At 41.4% G+C, this 20,591-nt stretch overlaps 1 protein-coding gene across 5 annotated transcripts in view; it reads left to right on the top strand.

Moving 5' to 3' along the window:
* MDM1 (Mdm1 nuclear protein) overlaps positions 1-16,863 on the top strand; it is a 45,513-nt gene extending 28,650 nt beyond the window's left edge. For 4 of the 5 annotated variants that reach the window (XM_059726074.1, XM_019493319.2, XM_019493304.2 and 1 more), the window contains 8 exons: positions 3,184-3,222; positions 3,587-3,762; positions 4,938-5,222; positions 8,088-8,236; positions 8,337-8,470; positions 9,386-9,644; positions 11,780-11,848; positions 15,643-16,863. In XM_059726074.1, the coding sequence (XP_059582057.1) occupies positions 3,184-3,222; positions 3,587-3,762; positions 4,938-5,222; positions 8,088-8,236; positions 8,337-8,470; positions 9,386-9,644; positions 11,780-11,848; positions 15,643-15,752 (1,221 nt within the window). In that variant the 3' untranslated portion in view covers positions 15,753-16,863. The remainder of the gene's footprint in view (positions 1-3,183; positions 3,223-3,586; positions 3,763-4,937; positions 5,223-8,087; positions 8,237-8,336; positions 8,471-9,385; positions 9,645-11,779; positions 11,849-15,642) is intronic. The other variant, XM_019493308.2, reaches the window with a different exon arrangement.
* The last annotated feature ends 3,728 nt before the right edge of the window (positions 16,864-20,591 follow it).

Raw genomic sequence — 20,591 nt, 5'->3', positions numbered from 1 at the left:
ACAAGAAAATCATACAGATATCACAGTTGCATTTATAATGGCTTATATCTATATCATTTGATGTCAGTACACTTGTTACGTCTGTTTATACACTGAGAAAATGAGAGAGGGCAGCAGTAGTAAAAACTTAGGGCCTTAGCTGGTGGACTGTTTCTGATTTATATAGGTCTTTCTGATGAGTAAGGGGTTTCAGGACTAAGTTCAGTTTTTCAGCATTGACATCTTCATTCTATAGTATTTCAACAATTGAAGAGTTTGCACAAAATGTCTTTCCCCTATGATCAGAGACAAAGCATGGAAAACTACAGTTCCAAAAGACAATCTTTTGTGAAGTTTCAAACATATGAAAACAAGGGTTATAATGAAAGGCATAGTTCTAGCCTGAGCTACAGCAGTTGCTTGAGACAGTTGCTCCAATATGTACTGTCAAGGGTTATTTTTCAGCAGTAAAAAAATAAAATCTCTTCCAATTATTCATTTAAAAATTAATGTGGGCAATTCATAATCTGGATAGGACTCTGCAGGGCTTGTGTCCCACTGGGAGAATGCTCCTTTCTGTGTCATTGAAGGAGGTTGGCTGTCCTTTGTCTTCATAATTCACTAGGAGAAGAGCATTCTCAGTATCCTCTTCCTTCTTCTGCAGTGTCCTGTTGCTCTGAATTCATATTACTTTTCTGTGGTACCCTACCAGCTGCCATTATTAACTTTTCATCTTTCTGAGTAAGATGAATAATCTCATAAATCGCACTGTATTACCAAGACATTCTTAAAATGACAAAATTAAAAAATAAAAAACAAACCAAAAAAGCCCTACTCTTTGGGAGTTTAAGCTTCAAAATAGGTCAGATTCTCCTCTGTTACATTATTATATCTCCAGTGAATATCTAGCAGTTTTAAGCACTTGTCTTCAGTGGGGTTAATGGGTATAACAGAAAGCAGAATTTAGCTTAACAAGTAATAGAAGTCTAGTATAGGAAAGAAGGAGGAATAAAACAAATATGCTTTAAAATATGCCAAAGGAAGTGGCAAACTCACTTTCTCATTCTCTTTAGCAAATAAAAAGATTTAGCTTTATTTAAGAATTTTTTCTGAAAAACACAATCCATATAGTAATACAGCAGTTAACACTTGCTTAATTGTTAAAGGATTAAAAATTTAGGAAAGATTTAATGCCAAATGTAATAAGAATTCGTAATTGGGTGAAGGATGAGAGATGGGTGAGTGTTTGAAAGTGCTCGAAATCACATTTTATCAATTTGTGAAAATATAGGGATTAAAGAATGGTGGTATAGCCTGGGGACAAATATTCAAAAAGCCTGAGCCTGAATTGATTCAATCTCTGCAGGTTAGTCTAACCTGCAAAGCTTGAACCTATTTGCAAGTGGATAGACATTCACTTTTGATTCAGGAAATGCAGGCACATGCCTGCAGTGGCTCAAACTAGAAGCTGGGGGGTGCTAGAGTGAGACCTCCCTCCCTTCCAGAGTGCTGAGCTGAGGGGGGAGGGGTGTGGCCAGACCCAAGCAGGATGCCATGATTAAGGAGGGATTTAACACCCCCCCCAAACCCTGGCGTGCACAGTTCCCAGCCAGGATGTGCCTTGAGGATGAGGGGAAGCAGCCCTCTCCACCCCCTCCCCCCACAACACTTGCTACTCAAGGGTTCGGGAGTAATGCCAGACCCCAGTCCCCAACTAGCACTCTGAGGCAAAAGGCAGGGTGGGGAAGGGGGGAAGAAAGGACTGCTTGTATGATACTGAGCTTTGAAATCTCCCTCTCCCTGCTTCTTCATACTGTCTGCAGCAAACTGACAGGCACTGCATGCATTACAAACCAGGTAATTTCTCATACCTCTCTCTGTCCCCTCTTGAACACTGATTATTGTGGCATTTGAAGCAAGCAAGCCAGCAGGGAGCTGATAACACAAAGCTCGTCAGCCCATCAAGAAAATAAAGCCTCTCTCATTAGTTCAAGCGCTTCTTAAACAGCTTTTTCCAAGGAAGGAATGGAGAAACATTACCAGTTGACCTGATTATTAGTCACTGTTCTGTCTGCCTTTGTCCCATTGAACTTGGAGACACATATACAGATACTTTTCGGCATTAGCTAGCATGGGGGTGGCGTGGCCAGATGAGGGTTGGTGTTCCTGCTGTGGGAGAGGGGGGATACCAGCAAGTGAGGGGAGGGTGGGACAGGGAGAAGGCGGGGCAGACAATGCTGTCTCCTGGCTTCAATCCCCCACCCCCTTCTCAGCCAGTTGGAGCTCCAGCTAGGGAGAAGAAGAGTAGGGCCAGCCCTGCTCTCTGGAGCAGACAGCCCAGCCCAGGGCTGAAAAGCATGCTGGGATGCTGGGGGACTCTGATTTAATTTGAACCAGAAAGGGGTCTTGGGCAGAAGTTCCATAAACCATTTGACCCAAATCAGTTAAGTCTGATACTCCATTCAACCAGTTTTATCTTAAACCAGTTTTGGCCATTTTGAAACTGGTTTATGTGCACTGAACTTATGTTCTGTTACAGGTTTAAACCAGTTTCTGATCACCTAAACTGGTTTATATGTAACTTCTGTCCCTAGCCATAGTGTCTGAAAATAAAAGGTGCCACTTCCATTGTTAAAAAAGATAATATCGTATTCTTAAAACATGTGATATATATTTCATGTCTCGATATTCCAGTGCCTAGTGCCTTACAAAAAATGCTTTAGATATTATGACTTGTATGTCAGTAGCCCTTAGATGCCACCTGCAAAATCAGATCTTATATATGTATAACAGGAGAATACTGCAGTGTCAGAGTTTGCAGTATAAGGTCCTGAATCTGCAACTGCACATGCATGTTTGCATTTTAGTTGCACAAATAGGTCCTTTGATTTAAAATGCCATTTTAACTACTCCGAAGTTGAGCTTTTAAAAGTGGTAGCCTGCTGATGAACACAGATTAAACAGCTAGAGACTAAAAATGTAAATGCATCTCTGCAAGGAATACAAAGTAGAGCTAAATACAAGGATAGTGAAATTTTTGGATTCTAGTTTTTTTTCTAATCTCTAGGAGGCAGCATAGAGCTACATTGATGGTTTTCAAATTGTTCATTTTATGTTTAGATTGCAATGAATTTGCAGATGTAACATTAACATGTAATGTTGGAGAGAAGCATTATTAAGATAATTCTGTATTTCTTCCTTTAGGGTTTTCAAAACACCCTAAACTCCGTGTGGTATATGGAGGTTGGTTGCATCTAAGTTCTTGTTTCAATTCCTGGAAAAAATTATGCTATTTTTTTAATACTGCCAGAGAATTATAATCCAGAGCTAAACTGGTTCATAGATGCTTCATAACTGTTTTGTGCTTATTGAATAAGTAATCAGCAGCTGTGCTTTGGCTAGACAACCCCAATACATACTGTCTAAATACAAACACTGCCATTTTTGCTTCCTTTTTGTTGCGTTTATTATAGCTTGCAGTAGGTGTGCTGTGGTCTCGTGCTGTCTGTAACATGCCTTTCCACAGTAGTTAATTGTTAACTTCACACTACTTTAGAGTTAAATTTAAATCAAACAAACATACATCCTATGAAAACTCCATGTGCAGGTGAAGGAACTTCGAGAGAAAGCAAAATCTTACAGGCAACAAGTACATGGAACCCATTTCTCCCGGTATCATCTAAATCAGATTTTGTCAGATAACAACAGTCTTTGGGATGTGTCCTCAAATTCCAGTTCAGAAGAAACCATCAGCAACAACGTCAAAGCTCTAGATCTTGCTGGGTAAGCCGATCATTCTAGGTGTGAGAAACATGTTATGTGGTAGATGTAAAAACTGGAAAAACATGTTAAATGAAATTTGACATGCAACCCAACTTAAAGATTCCTAATATTTATGAGGTGATATATGAAATATTTTGGAGCAAATCTTCTCTACTGAAATATTTTCTGCTTCACATACAGATATCAAATAAGGCCCCTTCTACACATTATAGGTATGCAACTACCTGGTTACCAGGAGACCAGTTACACATGCAAAGTAGCTATCACACAATAAAAAACTCCAACCAGCTATAAAATGACACCTCGAAAATGTGTGCTACCTTTATAGCTGGCTGCTATCGAGCTATAATTTGCACATATAGCAGGGTTTCCCCTGTGGCTGGGAGCCCTGTCAGTTCCCAACCACAGGGTGTACCATGCCTAGTATAAAACCCTGCAGCCCTGGGGATTGCCGGTACCATGATCTGTAGGGCCTCGACAGTGTGGAAAACCCCGGGACCGGAGGATCACTGCAGAGGCAATTCTCCCCTGCCCTGGTGGCTTCCCAGACCCCTGGGGTGGGGGGGATTGCCTCTGCAGCGATCCTGTGGCTCTGGGGGTTTCCAGCACCCCCAGGGTTGGGGAAATTGCTCCTGTGGTGATCCTCTAGCCCAGGGGCGGGCAATTATTTTGGAAGGAGGGCCACTTACTGAGTTTTGGCAAGCCATCGAGGGCCACATGACAGGCAGCCAGGGGCAGATGAATATTAATTTTCTAAATTGTTTAGGGGCCCTGTGGGCCAGATAGAATGGCCTGGCAGGCTGTATCTGACCCGCGGGCCACATTTTGCCCACCCCTGCTCTAGCCCTAGGGGTTTCCTGCAGCCATGGGGTAGGAGGAATCACCCCTCTGATGGTCCTCCAGCCCCAGGAGTTTTGTATTGCAATCTTCCCATGCTGGGTGTGCATGGGGCACCCCTGTGGCTTGCAGCTGCACTGGCAGTAAAGTGCAATAGAATCTAATGCACGATTTCACAATCGTGCCTCCTGCCATGCATGATTGTGGAGGCACGACTGTGTGAATTGCAAATTAGATCCACTTGTATGCATACAGTTTTTGGAGATGCATACCCACATTATAAACTGAAAAAAATTGATTATGTGATATAAAACCTTGCTTATTCTCTGTTTATACAGAGTTCTTGAAAAGCAGAGATCTCCAAATCCTGCTATACTTCAGCAGCCTGAATCAGCCAAACGCACCCAACAGAAAAACACAGAGAAGTTAGGCATGTCAGATGCCTCTACTGTACCAGTCAGGAGACGTCTAGTTTGGGGCGAACAAGAAAAAAAGGAACAAATGGAGAATCAGTCACCAGCAGTAAAGGAGGAGGAAGGAAAAGAAACAAAGCAGGAGACAGCAGGGGCTCAGAAATTGGAAGAAAATGATCAGGAGGTTAACGTGGAAGACAAAATAGAGGAGTATGTTATTTTCTTCCCACTCCCTTTCCCCCTTCTCAACAATTTACAGAGTGGTTTGCTATTTCTGCCTTTGTATGCTAATATATTTTAATGTGGTACCTTGCTATAGTAACGTTTATTCTTAAATTGCAGGATGAGAGAGGACTTATTTCTCTCATAAGAAGTACCATACTGGGTCAGACCTCTCTCTGACAGTGGCATAACTAGACCCTCTAGAGGGAGAGCACTAAACAGGATATTTCTAGTGTGATCTGTCTCCTACTCAGTACCCTCTGTGGCATCCACTGTTATAGGTTTAGAGATGCCAAAGGAAACATCTCCAACCATTCTGTTCAACAGCTATTCATAGATATATCTTCCATAAAGTTATCTAATCCCTTTTTGAACCTAGGATGTGTCTGCTTCTACCATCTCCTGTGGCAATAAGTTCCAAAAGTTAAGTGTGCTGTATAAAGAAGTATTTTCTCTTGCTAGTTTTAAATATGTTACTTGTTAATCTCAGTGGGTGCCCCTAATTCTAGTATTCTGGGACTTGGTGAACAGCAGTTCCCTGTTCACTTGGTCCACATTCTTAATGCTTTTGTAGACCTCTCATGTCCCCTTCTCAGCCTTCTCCTTTCCAAAAAGTCCTAGCCTTTAGTCTTTCCTGATATGGCAACAGCGCCATACCCCTAGTCATTCTGGTTGTCCCTCTCTCTACTGTGTGTGTGTTTGTGTGTTGTGAGACTAGAATGTACTGTTGTTAGTTAATATTTATTAATTAATAGCTGTTAAACACAGTTTTCCGTCAGATAGAAGCTAAAGGTTACCAGCTTCTCCATGTCAGGACTTAGCCTCCAGGTTTGGGGGTTGGGACTCAGGGACTGAGCACCAGATCAGCCCTCCACTGAGGTACAGTTTAAGTAATAGACAATAAGGTTGAGAGGTGCCTAAAGAATTTATCTAGTCATTCTTTTGCTCCAAGGTAAAATCAACTATATCCAAGCCAGACCTGACAGTTATTTGTTTCATTTGCCTCCAATAATGGAATTCCACAGCTTCAATTGGAAATCTGTTTCAGTGCTTAATTAACCGTAAAAGTAAAAAGTATTTATACAATATAACCAAAATTTCCTTTGTACAAATGGCAAAATGGAAGAAGATATTTTAGACATGTAGCTGTTTCACAGGCTTGCATCCTTGGTGGCATTCTGTTATAAAGAGAACTATTTTTATCATGTAAAACTTGAAACTCTAAACTTTAAAAACATTTTTTATCACACAACTTATTAAAATGTATATATCTTTTACATTTAATATTCAAAACTTTTAGAGTTGTTCTGTAGGCTGCTTGCAATCGGATCATGCCAGCAGAACATGCAAACATATAGAAGTTTAAGGCCCCTGGCAAATGATCAGTTAAAAGGTGCCACAGGATCTGAACCACAATCCCAACAATCGTGCTACACATTCATGGCAGGAGGTGTGATTGTTGAGATCGTGGTTCAGATCCCAATCATGCTATATTGCCAGTGCAAGGGGAACGGAGCTCATGATTTTGGGCTCCCCTTACACCAGCAAATAGCAAGCCGGGTGCCCAGTGCATCTGTGGCTGTGAGTGCTTGCCAACTGATTGAGGCTCCCAGCTGAGAAAGTGCATGGTAGCTCTCAGCTTTGATGCACTCCCAACTATAGGAGTGCAATGGAGCACAGTATCTATTTCTAGCCTTAGAGCTGCACCTCTGCACATGCCCAGAATTTCCTCTGTCATGGTAGAGCTGAGCAGTTCAGAGCTTCACTCATGCTAAAGCATCAGTGGGATCTAGAAACTTGGCATTCACTTGCGTAAGTCCCTCGAGAGTCTTCTCAGAGCTTCCCTAATGCACGTTGACAGGATTAGCTTCCCCACATAATGCTGTGGCAGTCTCCACCTTTTAAAATTCAGCTGGAGAAGAATGCAGTGGTGTGCCCCAGCATTGTATAAGAGCTAATGGTTAGAGCACTTGACTCAGAACTGGAAGAGCCAGGCTCAGTTGTCGTCTTTACCGTAAGGGATCTCTCAATAGCATAACTAGGGGACACAAGAGGACATTATTAGAAATCAGGTTTAAAACTAACAAAAAGAAGTTCTTTTATCACACACATGTAATTAACTTAGGGAACTCATTACCACAAGATGTTGGCAAGGATGACCGTGAAAATTTAAGCAGGTTCAAAAGAGAATTGGACAAAATTAATGCAGATTATGCCCACCAGTGGGTATTAAACATTATAGTTATGCATGCAGACTTTTCCCCTACACATTAGTGCAAAGTCTGAAAAGACTGGAAGCTGGTAGGGAAGAAGGGTAGGGGTAGTCTGGATAGACTTAAGGTAACTACTTTTTCCCCTTAGCATTCACTCTGTGCCACTGTGAGATGCAGAATACTGGGCTCAATGGATCTGTGGTCTGACCTAGTATGCCATCTCTTAATTTCTTAAACCCATCTCTCCTGCTTCCCAAGAGAATAGTAGTACACTTATAACCAGCCTTTGCAGTAGAGCCACTCTCTACTCTTCCTGCTTTTGAAGCCATGCCATTGTGTGGAATAGAATCCAAAGTTCCCTGGATCAGAAAAAGACTGTATGAGGGACTGTGATTCTGTAGCTTACCATTGTATATATTTTATGACTACATAATGTAAATAAAGAAACAGTCCTGGGAACTGGGACCAGAACAAGGGGCTACCTCCTCCTGGGTAAATGGCCTAACCTCTAGGATATGGTGGCTTTGTGGCCATAAATGATCTGTGCAGAGGCACCTGTAATAAAGCAGGCTTGACCTCATATCTCTTGGGTGCCAGGCTAGTGTCCTAACCAGTATACTGTTTTTCCTCTCTTTTGCAGAGAAAATGCCTCATTACTGAATTCTTCAGCAGATGCATCACAATTGTCTTCTGTATCCTCAAAAAAAGGTGGCAGGCTCCCTACCCCAAAGCTGAAAGAACTTGGTGGTGGTCAAAGAACTCATCATGACCTTACTACACCAGCTGTTGGTAAAATATTTTAAGAGTAAAAGCAACATTTCATGGGAAAATCATAATTTAATATGTTTTTGTTTAACGAAGTATTATTTTATTTTCTGTGTTACATGAGGAGGGGCAGTTTTAGTATCTCCACCCAAAGTGAAGTCTTCATCCCCACAGCAGAGAAAGAAAGAGGCATTAGAAACAGATTCTTCTCCTTACAAGCAAGTCACAAGAGAAGCTTCAAAAAGAAAATCCAGCAGGGTGAGATAAAACAAGCATTTATCTGTTGGAGTTGTAGAAAGACACAGATGATGTATTTTTTCTGTCACTTTGAAAAAATATTTTAACTCAGTTATTTTTTTAGGATTGATACTATCCAGTCTAAAATTTTCACTGTTTTCTGAGATGAAAGAAGATGGTGGTGATTGCATGCTTTAAATAAACAACAGAAACTAAGAGGGACTCTGTGGGAGTGAGTGCTGCATTAGCTTCCCTATGGATTGATTTTTCTACTCTAAAGTATATGGAATGGAAGGTTAAAATGATGCCAGGACTGGCTGATCTCCCCACTGCTAGCATCCCAAATGACTGCTGAAGTCAAGCAGAACCTCACACTCCTTGGGTTGAGTAGGGAAACATGCCAGTTTTTTCAATTTTCCACTTTCACTGCTTTTGACTCTATTTCATTTTCCTTTAAATTTTCTTCTTTTTAAAACTCCTATCATGGGGCCCCAACAACATTAGGACTGTGAGTAATTGTACAAGTCTATTTTCTAATTTTATCACTTTTTGTGAGCATCTGTATAGTCTCTGCTTCCCAAGCAGTATGATATGATGTGTAACAGAAGCAGGATCATTAACTTAAAATCTGTTTTCTTTTTTAAATTCTTGTTTACTTGTTTTACCCTAATAATAAGCATTATGTCTAATATGACTAGACTTTTTTACAATGTTAGATTGTCAGTGCTAACATACATTTACTTACAAATGTTCAGAGTTTTAAATGGTTTGAATTTTTTTTTCTTTGTTCAACATGGAAGCGTTGGCAAGATGCACCCAATATTTGACTCTCTATCTGGAGTTTGGTATGATGCAAAAAAAAATTAAACTTGCAGGTATGAATAAACTGAGCATTGACTCTTTTATTTTGTTTTGTTTTTTCCTGTGGCATTTCAGCATGAAGGAGAAGTGCAAGCTGTTTCACAACTTATATCCCCTGCCGCTGGATTGAAAACTTTGGATCCTTTGCCTTTGAGGAAAGACTCCTGGCCTGCTATCAAAACTTCTGATGAGAGAACTTCTCCTGCTCCAGCACATGCAGAATGTTCCATTACATCTCCTGTACTGAAGTCAGTTAAAGAACATACTTCATCTTATTGGGGTCCATCCTGTCGTATTCAGGGGACTCTCAGGGATCCAGAGTTTCAGCATAATGGTTGGTTTCCTTACAGAACTTTTTTTTTAATCGCCTGAATTGAAAAATGTTGCTGAGAGTGGTTTTAGCTATTTAGCAAATGTGCGTGGCTCAACCTGTTTGAGTTCTACAGAGAATAACAGTGTTTCATTGTAGAGCAAATGTCTTCAATCAGCGTATTTAATCTTGTTGGGAAAACCACGCTATTGTCTATAACAGGGGTTCCCAAACTGTGGTACACGGGGTACCCCAGGTACGCAAAACATCTCTGGGGAGTACACGGAAGAAATTGTGTAATGATGGATTAAATTTTCATTATAATAATTGGCATTTAAGGGGTTAAAGTATAAAATATATGCTGGGTATGTGGGCTAGTAAATCGGGAAGGGTGAACGCAATAAGAAAATGTTTGGGAATCTCTGGTCTATAATATAAACTCGCTTCTTTACTGTTACGTTGCTACAGCGAGAGTTGTCCTTTCCTGTATGCTTGAGTTGCAGGCATCTTTTTTGGTTGGGTGTTTTTTTTTTTTTTTAGCAAGGAGGTAATTATTATTACTCTCAGTAAATACTTTGTTCTGTGGGAGCAGTCATGTTAATTAATTTTTATTTGGACAGTGGTGGGGAAAATGGCACCTTTCTAGCTAGATAGGTAATTGGCTGCCTTTACAATATTATATCACTGCACAGTTGACTCTGTGGGAAGAATGCAAGGTTAGCAGGATGTGTGCACTACACCCATTATTTTTCCATTTCCCATAGACAACTACAGTGAATCTGCTGAACAACTAATACAGCCTGAGGCAGTGATAAACTTTGTGTATACATTTAAAGCACTGTGGAATTTCCCCCAGTTTGTGAGACTGGGGAAGTCGTGAGACTGATGCTAGCAGAGGAAGTTCTACAGCCATATTCAAAGTGAAAGATGGAGGTATTACAGAAAGCCAAGGCCTCTTGTGAGGCTGGTCCTGGTCTTTGCAAAATCACCAGGCTTTCATGTGGATTTTGACAGAGGCTCTATGAGAATCAGATTCCTTGAATGTTCCTCTTTATCTTTAAGAGGTGTTTTGGAAATTTAAGCTTTCTAGACTTTTCTGTCCCCTGTGTAAGTTCCCTTTCATTACGAGAGCAGTGTGGACAAAGTTGTCCCAAAAACTGTTTTAAATAATAATAGCCTAAGGTAAGTGTAAATGCTAATGTCTCAATGGTAGAAAGACTTCATTTGTGTGCTTAAAGGTCTGCTCTTCAAAAAACTGACGTTCTTGTAGGCAGAGTGTTTTATCTCCATTTTACCACAGAGAAAATAGCAAACTGATTGATTGACCCATCTAAATCCAGGGACCATCATTATTGGAGCAGAAAATGTCACCTTATCCTAACTTGAGGTGCTGAGTGCAGAACACTAGCTTCTTGTTCATTTTATGATGACAGTAACTGCTTCCAAAAACAACTGTCTTGAATATGGTGGAATATGAATATGGAAGTATACTCACTTCATCCTTATTTTAACAGTACCCTGAGGGTACCACATTATAAGGAACATTACAACAGAAGTTGTTATAATGAGGATCTTGGTAGGGAATTGCAGTTATGACTGGCAAACAAGCCAGATCCTAGGACTGAGGTTTTCGAAATAAGTGGGTGCATCTACATGAGAAGCTATTGTGCAGTCATTTCCACAAATTTATTTAGTACTTGTACTGGATTTTTGCCAGTGCAGCAGTGCTATGTGCTGGAGCAGGAGAAGCTGTCCCATCAGAAGCTTTGATAACAGGCCAGGAGTCTTTCCTCAAAGGCAAAGGATCCAAAATGCAGTCATTTGCCAGTGGAACTGTGCGGTCATTACTGTGCATTTATTTAGTACTTGTATTAGCAAGTACTAAATAAATGCACAATAACAACTGCACAGTAGCACTGGCAAACATCTTTTAGGCGATGCTACTGTGTAGTAGCCTAATAATATTGTGCAGTATTGTATTAGCAATGTCTGTGCTGTGACATGCTACTGCACAGTAGTTTTCAGCTACTGCGCAGTCAGCGCCTCATGTAGATGCGCCCACAATGTAGTTTTTGATATAAAATGTCATCCCTTCCAGACCTATACAGCAAGAGCTCTCTTGAGATGTATAAAAATAAATCTATGACCTTCTCTCTTAGGGAATGTTGTGAGTCCAAAGATGAAGCGTTTCCAGTTACCTCTGCAGGAAAGAAACTATGAGGATGAAGGTATTTTTCTTTATGGATATTAAAATGCATCATTTATATGAATATCACTGTTCATCTGCAACCTAATGAGAAGGTCTTTGTTTCTAAGAAAAAATGCAGCCATTCCAAATTTGGGTCAAACTTCCAAACCTTTGTTCATAACTGCACCATAAATAGCAATAAAAGAAAAATCTAAGTATTTTCCTCAATCTAGTTATCTGGAAGGTGATTGGTTAAGTGTGTTGCACCATGGATAAAAGGAAATGTGGTTAAAAATTAAATTGATGATAACTGACTGGTTTGGTTCAGGTGTAGGCAGTGGAAGGCTGGGGCTAAGGAGGCATAGCCCCCTCAAACATAGGCAGCACGGGCATGGGCTCCAGGTGACTGCACCAGGGAGGGGGAGGGGTGCATGCAGAGAGAGACGAGTGGCTAGGACCTCAGCCCAGTCCGGCCGTGTGTGGAGCAGTGCCCAGCTGAGCAGGTAAATGTGTGAATGGGAAGGGGCACAGGGGAGGGAGGGGGTGTGGGGGGGCAGATCGAAGCCCCTGTGGGGGGAGGAGTGGGATAGGTTGTGGGTGGCTCATCCAGGGGCATGGGGGGAGGCTCCTGTAACTGCGCACCCCTGGGGTAGGCACATGTCCCCCCCCAATCTGCTGTGTAGGGCAGAGGTGGCTGCTGCTGTGGACTGTGCTCCACCGCACTGCCGGTGACCCGACAGCTGCACGATGCCACGTGCCTCCCACCACTGGGCAGGCAACACACCCTGGAGCACAGCCTGCAGTGGCAGCAACCTCTGCCCCGCACGTAGATCAGGGGGGCATATGCTCCCTGTGCCTGCCCCAGGGCTCTGCCCCCCCACCCATGCCCCTGAACGTTCTGCCTGGGCTCCAAGCCTTTCAGGACCTGCCCCAGCCCCAGCCCCAGGGCTCCATTCACCCCATCCCCTGCTCCTGCCTCTGCCCCACTTCCTTCCTCACTGTGGTAGCCTTGTTCTGCACCCCCCCCCATACTCCTTCCCCATGACGGACTTACTTGGTCGGGGTGAGGGAGGTGGCAGTGTGTGCATGCATGCTTGCACTCAGCCCCCCCCCGATCGTATTTTCTTCCTCCGCCTTTGGGTTCAGAATGCCTACTATAACTCAGTGGCTGTGTCTACATATGCAATTACAGCACCTGAATAAACTGCACAGCTTATTGCTCTGGACTCTGTCACTTCTGGGTGCACCATTTGAACATGTGCCTGGGAGCAATTAAATCTGGAGCAATAAGCTCCACAGTTTGAGGCACAACACGTGGAGCCCAGGTGGAGCCGGCCTGGCTGTCAGGGGGCTCCAGGGGTCAGCCTGCCAGCCCAGGCCTGCTTTCCCAACTCAGCATGCTGTGGAGGGGCTGGCTGGGGCACAAAGGAGGTTCAGTATGCAGCCCCCGCACTTAACACCCCTGTGCTCCAGACACCTGGGCAGCATCTACACATGCACTGCTGTGGAGTTTTTACTTCGCAGCGGGATAGCACTTATAAATACTATCAGGATAGTACGTACAAATACTATCCTGCTCTGGAGTGCATTAGTTTACTCCAGCCTAATAGTGGTGCGTGTGTAGATGCTGAGACGTTTACTGCACAGCTAATTAGTCAACTGCACAGTAAATGTCTCATGTAGATGCGCCCAGTTGGTTTCAAACTCAAAGATAACTTCTTCCCACGCATTTTTACAAGTTCTTTTATTTCTTGGTTTCAGTCTGAAACAGAATTAGGGTGCACAGTTAGTTACTATTGTGTTCAGGTGTTTTTGATTCAACTAGTAATAAGAACCAGACTTTGAGATCAAATCTCGTATGCTATTCCACCTTAAGCCTCTATAGCATTAAACAATCCTCCAGTAAGACAGAGCTGGACTAACACTTCCTATGTTGTCTTCCCTTTCTTTTGATCATCACGTTAGAATTATTCTTGCCCCCTGCCCTGGTGTTTTTTTAAGTTTTGGGCATTATGTCTCATAATTGTGCCAGAAGGTTCGTGAAGAATGCTTTAAGAATATGTCAGATGCCTGTTTGTCTGGGATTGCTTAGTTAGGGATGATCCTGCCTTGAGTAAGGGACTGGATGAGATGACCTCGTAAGGTCTCTTTCAGCCCTACTTTTCTACGATTCTGGTGATCACTGGCAGCTGCATTGGCCCATTGGGGTTCTTGATGCCTACAAAGCTACTCCAGGGGACCTCAGGAGGTCATCTAGTCCAACCCTGTGTTCAAAGCAGGACCATGCCCAATTAGATCATCCCAGCCAAGTAGCATGTCTGTGTATGGTAGTGCCCCGTTTGAGAGCCACTGTTGTACTGCCTTAGTTTACATCAGTGGTTCTCAATTGGGATGTTGCCACTACCTCAGCCAGGTTTCTATAAGTTTTAGCATAAAGTTCCTTTATGCCAGCTGCATTTGAGTTGCACTTGTTAGCGGCAGCTGAGGGCTAAGCCAATTCTCTATTTTAGTCACTGCAGTTGTCTGGAAAGTGTGTGGGCTGTGCTGTTTAGAATGTTCAGCAATGCATCTGTGTATCTACATAAAGCATGCTAGATCCTATAATTGCTTTCAGCTTCCCACAAACTCACCACATGCTTTAGATGACAGCTTGGTATGCAACTCAAAATTTGTTACTAAAAACGGGGGCTTAAGCATGAACTTACTTTGAGAAATAGACTCAATTGTGCCCACTTGCAGAAATCTTGAATGTGCAAATTTGTTGTTGGGCCTGCAAAACTGGGATTGAGTCCAACCACACACTAGTGTGCACAGTAGCAATTAGCAGTTTGATCATATAGCTTTTTTGGTGCGTATGTGCAACCTGGGAACTTGCTTTAGACTATTTCAGGTAACATCTTTTAAGAATTTAAAGCAAGTTTTAGGGAGCCTGGTAAAAATGAAATAAGTTAAGTTAAATACGTGGAAAATGTAGTTTGTTCAGGGCTATGGTCCCAATATCTGTTTTGATTGCTGAAAAGCTACAGTACGGCTTGGTTCTTCCTAATAGGGAGGAAAATTGATGCATCTAAAGCTATTGCTAATCACGGTCACCTTTAATAGAGCAGTGTCAACATTTGCCATAACGGCAGTAGGGAAATACGGTGGTGTATCATGCTCAAGGCAGCCTGCTAATGTGACCCCTAATTTTGAAATCTATTTTAAGTGGAGCCTGTATTCAGAATTACAACTGCTGGCACCTTCTAATGTGCTTACTTTGCTCTTATTTAAACTTGTTACTTTGTTCAGAAAATGAGAAGTAAAAGCTGCATATGTGTGTGTGCACACCATTTTTTGTATTGGGGCAAAATTCTGGTAGCTTTAGCCATAGCCTTCTCACTAGGTTATCTCATTTAAATTGGTGGGACAACTTCATGAGTTCAAGGGAAAGCACTTTATAAAGGCGTGATGATTCCTCCAGTAATCCTCTTGAAATATTGAAAGTATTTCTTGACAGGAAAGCATGCACAAAGATGGGGCCAATGGCCAGGATTTTCAAAGAAGCCTAAGGGAGTTAAGTGTCCAACTCCGGGATTTCAGTGAGAACTGCGGCCTCGCAACTCCCTGAAAACTGCCACCAGTAACCTTGCAGTTCTCTCATTAGATTCCCTTGCAACAATAAAGTTAACGAATAATAGTTTAAATGTGTATTTTATTTTACCATCACTGTAAAACATTGTATCCTAAACCTTTGTATTTGAGAAGTTACCCACAGATCTGTTATTTTTGTAATATTTATGTCTTAATTCTGGATTTAGTGCATAGACTTATTTTTCCTTGTCTTTTCCATTACAGATGACAGGTTGTCTCAGATTTCTGCTCGCTCTGCAGCTTCTAGCTCACTAGCATCTCAGGTTCTGGAACGAGCTCAGAAGAGGAAAGAGAATTTCTGGGGAAAGACATGAAGTATTCCGCTGAGGGCTTTCAGTGGAAACTGTTCTATACAATGATTCATTTTTCTATATATTGTTTGTTGGCTTTGTTTGTTTGTTTGTTTTAAATGTTGGTGAATAACATACTGTATCCATTCATGTGATGGAATGAATGCTGACTGAGGTGCTGAGCATTTGGTACTCTGAGACATGAAAATTGGGGTATTTAGTATCTCCTAGAGCTGGGTCCTTCTCCACTATTTTATAACTGTCATGTTAATCTTTGTGCATCTCTTGAAATTGAAACTATTTCTATATGTCTATAATACTTCTAAAGATGTTTTAGTACAAGAATGTAATGTAAATTAGTACAGTATTCAGAGTAACACCATCATCACTTTATGTTTTAATTTAGCTGTGCTTCAGGTGAGGAGCCTGAGGTGCCACACTAGGAGTGTGTGCATAATAATTTCTGGAGTAAGAATATCTGTAGGGCTGTATTGTAATGAAGTCTTTTAGCAGTACTTGCAATTTTTGGCCTGTTACCCAAAAAACCTATATTTCATAACAAATCTGATAGCAGAGATGCAGTAAACATTCAGTGTATCAGATTATAGGACTTTGTAACGAAAAAAAATCACACGCTTATTTGTTGGCCAAGATGACTTTGAGAATTCAGTGAATATGGTCATTGTTAGCATTATCTAAAATATTCATATGGATGTCTCTCCTGGTGTATCAAAAATGGGCTTTGACTAGGGGAAAAATCCTAAAATGCTGGTCATCTTCATTTCAAACTCAGGTATTTAAGAACAGCAGAGTTCTTAAAGTAAATTTAGCTGAGTGTTATCGTGGCGTTGACTTTTTTAATTACCTCCTTTTTCTAAGTGACTGAGTGAATGGAATAATGCAATGATGATTGTCATAGGTGAAATTGATGGTGAGGTTTTTGTTGACAGACTGTTTTTCTTCTTTGTTGATATAAGCAAGTTGATGTGAAGCAAGTGAACATATGTTTGCTTAATAACCAGTTTGTTTGTTTTTTAAACTCTTTCAAGTTTTAATAATGTTTGTGGTCTTAACATTTTGTACAATGAAGAGTTTGTATTTTGTATACTTCTGAAAATAAAAATTTTTTCTCTTGCTTCTGTACAAGTTATGTCAAACAAAGCATTGAGCAGACTGCATTATGTTCAGTCTTATTGATTCCTTAAGATGAAGGTAGCTATTCAGAATGAATTCCCAGTGGCCTTTTGGAAAACAAACTTCTCCTCTGCCTAGAAATATGCTCTGTAAAAGCTAAGTTACTAGTGTTGGATGGGTTAACACTTGGAATCAAGATTAACCAGACTCACATCAAAGGAGTACAGTTCAAATTGAAATACTGAGACTTTCTCAGAACTGGGTTTTCACAAATCGATAGCAGAATCTTATTAGGTAGCTTTTGTACCGCTGTCTCCGTGGGTGAAGGTTCTGTATAGAAAATAGGTTTTTTTCCTGCTGACTGAGTTCCTGTGGAAGAGACAAACGGAAAAGTTCCATCGCTATATCAAGATCATCAGGACACAGATGACATTTAAAGGGCTGGTAAAAAAGTTTGCCATAAACTGTTTTTCAGAGGAAAGCTGGATTTTCAGAGAATTAAAACTTTACAGTTTAATTACCACTAAAAATGTCTGGCTGAAAACTGAAATATTTTGATTTACAGATGCAACATGAGGATTATATAGGAGCTGTAGTTTGGTTGCCTTGTATCCTCATTCTTCATGTGTTGGGCTCTGCCTGGACAGTGTTTGTGATGCACCATAGCCACAGACTCTTATAAAGTGCTACCTCTCTTCTGTAAGAGGGGACAGCATTGTGCTTCATGAAAGGTACACAGAAATTCCCCTACAGTTTATAGGGGAGAATGGGAGGCTGAAGTATGCAAACAGCTCTCCAACTGAGGTACTGTGGTAGGCTTTCCAGTGGGATATTTTTCAGCTGTTGACTAACCCGCTTCAGCGGAAAAAAAAAAAAAAGCCCTGGAAAATTTTAGACAAAAATGAATACTTTTTGTCAGAATTTTCTTTTCAAAAAGTTTTTTTTTTTTTTACTTGATCTCGATTAAAGTTTTTGAAAAGTACTTTTCTGTGATCTTCAAGGCAGCCACAAAAAACTGAATGCATTTTCTGTATTTGAGTAATGGTCAGATGCACATAAGGGAAGGAAATACCCAAACTCCCAAACTAAACTTTGAAATGCAGTTCCTCATGTATTTTGCAGCTCACTGAACATAGAAACAAGCTTGGAAATTAAACAATTATTTTCAACTGAAGCAAAAATGGAAATAGTCTTTGCTAGTAGGGTCTCTAAGGGAAGGCATGTTTCTCTTCTCTAAAGATTTTACTCTGAGAATATTGAGGTAGTGCCACAAAGATGTTTGATGCTTCTAAGTACCATATTTTCCAATATACAACATGCCCAGAATATAACTCTTGCTATATGCTTATACAATTGCTTTGAAAGGCAGAATGAAGAAGAAAAGATTTTTTCCAAAGTTATGGCTGCACAGAGCAGGGACAGAGCCTAAAGCTCTTGCTGACTCATCTTCCCTTTCCTGCTTAACTAAAGCCGAACCCCTTGCTGCTGAAGAATGGTCTCCACAGGTCGATCTATGACTTTGAAAATGGCTAAAGAGGCTCCAGCACTGTAAAAAGGGAAGATAGAGACAAGTGGCAGATACCAGACAGCAAAGTTGCCCTAAGAAATGTTACTTTGATTAGTGGAACATCAAGACTGTTTAAAAAAACCCATTAGTTTCCTATCAGTACTTTGCTCAGTAGGCAAGCATGACCCATCCTGAATTACACAGATATGTTAAGGTCAGGCAAGCCCTGAGCTTTAACATGGGCAAAAACTACCATATGATGAGGAAAGAGTCTAAAGACAAGGTCAATAGTCCTCTTGTATTTCAGCCCAGTAACCCTATTTTAGCACACTGGCCCTGGAAGTAGGAGATCCTGGTTTTAGTACCCCCACCGTGTCCCAACTTGTCTCAGAGAACTTCATCAGCAAGCTCAAAACTAGACCATAGACTAGGTAGTGCCCATACCCCTCACTGTTGAAGACAACCCTTGGATAGACATGAGAGGCAGATATGTGCATCTAGGAAGCAGCCAGATGGTGTATGGCTCCATGAGATAGTTGTTGGCTGAGAAGAGAAGGTGTTGTGAGTTCTAATTTTGACTCCTGCTCTCCTCTCAGTGGGGCAGAAATATTCTTGATACTGTTTAACAATGATAATGAAATGCAACTATATTTGGCCAGCCCATGGTCCAGTGGCTAGAGCACTTTGCTAAGAAGCTGGAGATGCGGGGTCAAACCTCTGTGGTCGAGGTGGAGACTAGAAAGCAATGGCAGTGTTCCTTTACCCCATTATACACCGAGATGGCATTCACCCACCAACACACACAGCTTTTTGGCACTTCTTCCCTGTTCGTAATGTTGTTACCTGTGCAGATCATCCACATAGCCTGCTGAGCACACTCAGTAGTTATGTGTTGGCCAGGAAGAGGGGAAGGAAGGCTATTCTGTGTTTAGTTCCAATAGCTTAGCACACTTGCTCAGAAAGCAGAAGACCTGGGTTCAAAGTACCTTTTACCTAGAAGGGGGATTATACCTATTTCTCTGACTTCTCAGCAAAGTACTGTAATCACTCAGCCTTAGGTTAAGCATTTTTCAGTCTCTCTCTCTCCTCCAATGCACTCCTTTTAAACCTGAGTGACTGCCCCTTGCCTTTAATACTCATTTGATGGAGAGCAGTAGAAAAGTTTCTGCCCCATCAGGAGTGAGTGCCAGGCTAGAACCCAGGACTTACTCCCATCCAGAGTAGCAGTCACCTGCTCTTGTACTTCACCTTTTGAAAGTGGCTTTGGACTGCTTCCTGGTAAAAAAAAAAACAGTGAGGCACAGTGGGTAGAAGAAGCCAGATTCCATCCACTGGCATTGTAATTGTGAAATGCTATTAGTGCAGGGGCAGGCAATTATTTTGGTCAGAGGGCCGCTTACTGAGTTTCGGCAAGCCATCAAGGGCCGCATGACAGGCAGCCCAGGGCAGATTAATTAATTTTCTAAACTTTTCAGGGGCCCTGCGGGCCAGATACAATGGCCTGGCAGGCCACATCTGGCCTCTGGGCCGCATTTTGCCCACCCCGGTATTAATGCTACCTGTCTGACAGAAAGATAAGCTGGTTGTAAACAGTTTAGGTAACTGAATCTCTTCAAAGCCAGGCATTTTGATTCATGGCATAATAGCGAGTTACATCCCTAAGGTCGTTCTTCACAAATGACTTGACACTTCATATATTAACATCAGATAGATTAACAGCTTCTTGTAGAGTGATCAGTTTGTAGACAAGCTTGTAGACAAGCTCCCATTCAGTCATCCACTGACATAAATAAAAATCTAAATACATTCTTAGAAAAATTTTAGCACTTAGGCTGCAACAGAAGACTTCCACCAGTTGAATGCATATGACACTGAAAAAAGGAAACATTAATTTGTATTTAAATTCTTTTAACGCTGTTTTAACCAGCTTGGTATCTTCGTGCTTACAAGAAATGTCTCAACAGACATGACCTAAATTAGTATCCTACTGCCATACAATTATTTTACCCTTTCCAGAAATGAGTATCTTGGTAACAAGGGATGAGGACTATGCGGCGGTATTTTTAATGTTTTGTAATACAGGAAAGTCTAGTAGACGCAAACATATGTTATTTTGTTCTCCACTGTAACTGATTAGGAAAACATGATTTTAAATGTATTTTATTAAATAGAAATAGAAATGTAAAGCAGTAAGGAGTGCAGTATACAACAACTAATGTAAA

This window comes from Alligator mississippiensis, chromosome 4 (assembly GCF_030867095.1).
Source record: "Alligator mississippiensis isolate rAllMis1 chromosome 4, rAllMis1, whole genome shotgun sequence".
Classification (NCBI taxonomy): Eukaryota; Metazoa; Chordata; order Crocodylia; family Alligatoridae; genus Alligator; species Alligator mississippiensis.
This window is presented reverse-complemented; position numbering and strand designations above follow the sequence as displayed.